The sequence below is a fragment of the Acipenser ruthenus genome, chromosome 19, assembly GCF_902713425.1.
Source record: "Acipenser ruthenus chromosome 19, fAciRut3.2 maternal haplotype, whole genome shotgun sequence".
Classification (NCBI taxonomy): domain Eukaryota; kingdom Metazoa; phylum Chordata; class Actinopteri; order Acipenseriformes; family Acipenseridae; genus Acipenser; species Acipenser ruthenus.
Genome location: NC_081207.1, coordinates 30,818,915 through 30,824,152, shown reverse-complemented (window position 1 = coordinate 30,824,152; position 5,238 = coordinate 30,818,915). Strand labels below are relative to the sequence as shown.

Sequence of the window (5,238 nt, the reverse complement as noted above, 5' to 3'; positions counted from 1 at the left end):
TGCCTTGTTGATTCAGCTGAGTTGTCCAGGTATGCTCCTGCTACACAAAGCTATTGTTGTTTCTGAATACATTGCAGCTTGTCAGCTTTTATGAAATGAACCGCTTGGCCGAGTCGTACGAATGGTTTCATTTTTATAAAGAAGCCTATGCTTGCAGGATCCGAGATTCGCCACAGTATTAAGTACGGTGTTATCCTGTATTTTGTATTATTTTAAGATGTGTTTTGATGTTTTAAAAGTGCATCTCATTTAAAATACCTAAAGTTCACATATTAAAAATTTATTAAAAATAGCGTAAGTAATAAACCGCTGACTCAGGCTCATATCTCAAAATAATGCAAACCTGATGGTTGGTACCTAAACGCCAATCAATGGAATACAATGGTTAAATAATACTTAAGTGTGTGGTGTATGCCTACGAGATTGACGATGATTCGTATGGGGTTAGTTGTATATTATTATAAAATAAACTTGATTATATACTGCGTATATATTTTTAGCAGTATTAGCAATAAAATGTCACTGTGAATCTTCATTTTTAATATCACGATATGGAAATTATCATCGATATCGAACTATATTGATATCATATTAAAATATTGGTGCCCATCCCTACTATATATATATATATATATATATATATATATATATACTGTAGGGGTTATAATAGTCTGGATTGTTGTTTAGAGCTCTCATTGCTATAGCGCGATGTAGAGTGGCTTGCCATGTGTGCAGTAACAACATCATGCTAATGTATGATTTTGCAGGAAGACAAAAGAAGCAGAGGAAGTCAAGTATTACAGCACAGCTGCTTTATTTTCCATTCTGCATTGCCTCTCCTTGTGTTTAGTTGGCTGCGATGATCTGGTCGACCCAGCTGCGGAAGGCCGTGACGCGCGCGTAGACAGCGGGAGTAGTGGTAGAGCATTGGGAACTCCCCCAGGACACAATGCCCACCAGGGTCCAGACGTTATCCTTCTCACACACCAGGGGGCCCCCAGAGTCGCCCTGTCAGGGAGAAGGAGATGTTACAGTCAGTCATTCAGCTCGGACATTGATAAAATAGTCTTTTAAATGATAATCCTTTCTGGTATGTTTGTACTGACAGCTTTATACTGAAGGGACGGCTGTTAGATGTTTTATTTGCATTGTTACCTGAAGAGAAGTTCTTTCATTGTCTCAACAGTGCAGGTATCTGTTTCGAGCAATTGAATAGACTGCATTTACTGCAGCTGGCTTGGGAACGGTAACCTAGACATAAGATGTGATTGAACTGAATTGCACTGATTTATACTGAAAGAAAGTCACAACCTGCTATTTTAAAACTAGCATAACTAGCTCAGAACCAACACTGTCCAACTGAGAAGAAAATATCCCAGAACATTCAAATGCATTAGAAAAAGATGCACATTCAAGTGTCAAGTAATTTTCTTCTTGTGAACCAGTCTTCACTGAAAGGCACCTCCACTGAATCTCATTTAAACCGCTTATATGCATCTGCAAATGCTAATTGATAGCACTCTAAGCATTCTCAAAAAATAAAAAATGAGAATAAAAATACAGCTCAGTCTGGTGATGATTCAGGATTGCATTAAGAAAGCCTTTGAATGAGAAACATTCACATCCAGCCACTCGTACAGAAGTAGATGTCGCATTCAGAACCATTTAAAACAAGTCCTTTGGGGTTCCGTGTGCTTATACTTCTCTTGTAATGTATTGTTTTATTATACATCCATATAACAATGACCCCAGAGTGTAGCTACGCAGCAGCACTTCCAGTTAAAAGCATTTTATTTAAGAATTTGTATAAAAACACGCAAGGTTTAACTATGTAGCATATGAAATACACTATAAGGTAATGGCAATATGTCTACTATACTATTAGTGTATTTATACAAGGTGTCCCATACTGTAATTCAGACCCCATAGGCATACTTGTTAATATTGTCTGTCTCTCTACTTCGGTCATGTGAGAAATGTCTTTAATAAGGAGGAACGAATTGAGATTGACAGGGTGGGGCTGGCTGATTTAACTGAATGCATGATGAATGGCACAGCATGTGACTTCTAGACGTGTGATGAGAACGGTTCTGGTGATGCACATACCATGCAGGAGGTGGCGCCAGCGGCTCCAGCGCAGATCATGACGTCGGAGATCTTGTCGCCCCAGTAAGACGAGCACTCTGCGTTGGTCAGCAGCGGAAGAGCTGTCTGCTGGAGTTTGTTGGGGGTAAATAAGGCTGAGAAAGAGAAAGAGCAAAAAGAATATGAAGAGAAATATAAGATGTATCTTGATCAGTTTTATTTGTTTAACCAGGGTATGTTTTAATTGATATCGAGGATCTCATTAACATTGTGGGTGATGAAAATTTGCAGGACAAAGGTGTGCACGACGCCAGAACCCGAACCCCCAGGGAAAAAAAGAAATGTGATTATTGTTCTTGTGCAGTGTATAACATCGATGGCAAGAGAACCGAACATGTTCCCACTCTGACTAACAGCATGCGTCAGGTGTGTCAAGTAAAAGACCATCTAAAAGGTCACATAAGCACATTATGGAAGGTGATGGGAGGATGGGTAGGCACTTTGTAGTGTACTGTCAGTATTTGATAAAGATTAACACTGAAAAGAACAGTTATCGCACATTCTGAGGGTCCGAGTCCTCACTTCAAGTAAGTTATTATCCCAGTTCATCCTACAGGTTGGAGCTGAAGTGTTAAATGGCGGTAACTCACCGTTGTAGCGGGTCAGACCCCACCCGGACGTGACGCACAAGGAGCCCCCTTGGAAGTCATCACTGGCGGAAGGCAGGCAGACAGGGGCGACACGGGCATTAAACGAGACCGGGGCTGTGAGCTTCACCAGGGAAATGTCATTGTTGATGGTGTAAGGGTTCCATTCTGGGTGGGTGATAACCTACACAAACAGGAAGAGGCATCAGGACGTCTGTCTGCCTCACTTAACGGAAATTCAGTGACAAAATGCTTGGACAAAAGCCTTTTTTTAATGTCTTCAACATAGTCAAACAATAGCCCAATAGCACTTGACATACCGCGGCAACGCTCATAATTTGGACAGCTTCACTATCGCTGCGTCTATCATGTTCTCCAACAACGACACGGTGTCCGGTGCTGTTGAAGAAATAAAAAGAGTCAGTATTCAGTAAATTATTATGAATACATCAGTGTAAGCCTTTTATTCTTCAAGCTAATCAACACAAAGGCTGTTTAGAATATTGTAGTGTACAGTATTAATACAAATATATTCCTATAACAATGTCAAATGTCACTCATTTGGCAATTGTAATGTAATCAGATAGCAAAGTGGATGAATAGGTAGATGAAGGTAAAGAGCCACCTTGTAGTAAACAGGTAAAAATGAACAACCTCGCAATATGCAGACCAGACAGACGTGGGCGCCAAACACATCCAACTGCTGTGAAAGTGATGGTTCACTATGCAACCAGCAGAGAGGTCCCTATAATGTTCAGTTTATTGTAGAGGTCAGCTCCAACACAATTACTTATTACATCAGACAATCCTTTAATCAAGAGAATAACAATGTTAAATGCATTTTTCTCGGTTATCTTATTAAATGTGTGCGCTATAGTAAGTCCCTGTGGTGAATATTAGAAAACTATTCACCTGACGCTGCAGTGAGCCGCAGTGACGACCCATTGAGCCGAGATCAGGGAGCCCCCGCAGAAATGAAACCCAGAGGTTTGCTGTGTGGAAAGAAGGAAGACGTCTGTGTTATGTACAGATCACAGGGCCCTGCTCTTCCACGATACAATTCCATTGGCAGGGCTAGGCCCAACTGGAATCAATTGCACCATAGACCTACTGATATAGACTGTTTTTGCAACCTGCAACCAAATACATTTTCCTTGACCAAATCCTACTTTCTTAAAATAACTGCCTTGAATGTTTCAGTCCAGAGCACTAGACTGAGCCCTGGAATATACATGGAGACAGTGGCTGCTGTGCCAGTCTGCGTGTTTACTGTTCTATACCGCAGCATCTGCTCATTTCAAGGGACTTTTTTTTTTACAAATAAACCATTTACCTTGCATTCCCCCTGTTCCTACCATGCATTTATGTCTGTAATGGAGTGACACACAGTGAATTGACCTGCAGGATCTGTGTCTGTAATGGAGTGACACACAGTGAATTGACCTGCAGGATCTATGTCTGTAATGGAGTGACACACAGTGAATTGACCTGCAGGATCTATGTCTGTAATGGAGTGACACACAGTGAATTGACCTGCAGGATCTATGTCTGTAATGGAGTGACACACAGTGAATTGACCTGCAGGATCTGTGTTTGTAATGGAGTGACACACAGTGAATTGAGCCTACCTGCAGAGACACCTGCCAGGGCCAGGACCCAGGCACGGCCTCCTCACCGTTCACAATCCTGGCATAGCCGCTGATCACAGGGCGGATTTGTGAGACGCCACATCCTGGTACAGGACAGCAAACCAGTGAGCTTCACAATAGAGCTGAATGCATCATTAATACTACTGGATAGAAACTGTACACACAGCTATTCCTGTGACAGTAAGCCCTAACAACAGAGCTCAGCAGATAATATACATTTACTGTATTCTTCCAAATAAACTTGAATTATTATTATTTTTTTTTTAAGTAAGTGTAATAAAAAAAAATCATTAAGCTTCTCTGTATATGTTGCAAAAGTGTAGGTCAACATTGAGTTTTGAAAACGTAGACCTACAATGCAACAGAATGTCTAATGGTGTAATACTTTCATTCCTAGTCCTTAATTGTAGCTTGAAGGTTTGTAAATGTATCTTACCGTAAACAGCACCAATAAGGGCAACCAAAGAAAGAAGCCGGAGGAACGCCATTGCTGCGAGGAGATGTCAGCTCAGCTTTCTAGGGGTTTATATAATTCTTCAGAACTCACGATTTTGAAATATACAGATAGTACAATTATACTGACCAATTAAAACAGAGCATTCTGTTATCCTGAAGCAAACAAAATCCAAGGGAAAAATGAAACCTGGACTGGATGGAAAAGCAAACAATGGCAACCCTATCGCAGTTATCACTGGTGGAGAATCACTACAATATTTCAGAATTGCCTTTATTTATTCCATAGCAAAAAATGTTCTTTAGACAAGAAAAGTAATATAGAAGGCACACTGTATTACATTACAACAAAACTGTTGCACTTATGAGTGTTTTGGGCTTTCTCTATATTCTACACCAACAAA

At 40.5% G+C, this 5,238-nt stretch overlaps 1 protein-coding gene across 1 annotated transcript; it reads right to left on the bottom strand.

Annotated features, from left to right (window-relative positions):
• Positions 1–790: 790 nt before the first annotated feature.
• On the bottom strand, positions 791–4,893 carry LOC117424717 (chymotrypsin B-like). Its single transcript, XM_034041382.2, has 7 exons — positions 4,818–4,893; positions 4,361–4,464; positions 3,645–3,724; positions 3,053–3,131; positions 2,736–2,916; positions 2,107–2,240; positions 791–1,008 (listed from the first exon to the last, which is right to left on the bottom strand). The coding sequence occupies exons 1-7, from the start codon at positions 4,867–4,869 to the stop codon at positions 847–849; spliced, it is 792 nt and encodes a 263-aa protein (XP_033897273.2). The 5' UTR covers positions 4,870–4,893; the 3' UTR covers positions 791–846.
• Positions 4,894–5,238: the final 345 nt, after the last annotated feature.

Bases quoted from the DNA above. Each gene is read 5' to 3' on its own strand.
- LOC117424717 (XM_034041382.2), bottom strand. From the start codon at position 4,869: ATGGCGTTCCTCCGGCTTCTTTCTTTGGTTGCCCTTATTGGTGCTGTT. The intron at 3,725-4,360 runs GTAGGCTCAATT...CTTTCCACACAG, and splicing joins CCTGGCAGGTGTCTCTGCAG to CAAACCTCTGGGTTTCATTT. The intron at 2,241-2,735 runs GTGAGTTACCGC...TCTCTTTCTCAG, and splicing joins GGGTCTGACCCGCTACAACG to CCTTATTTACCCCCAACAAA.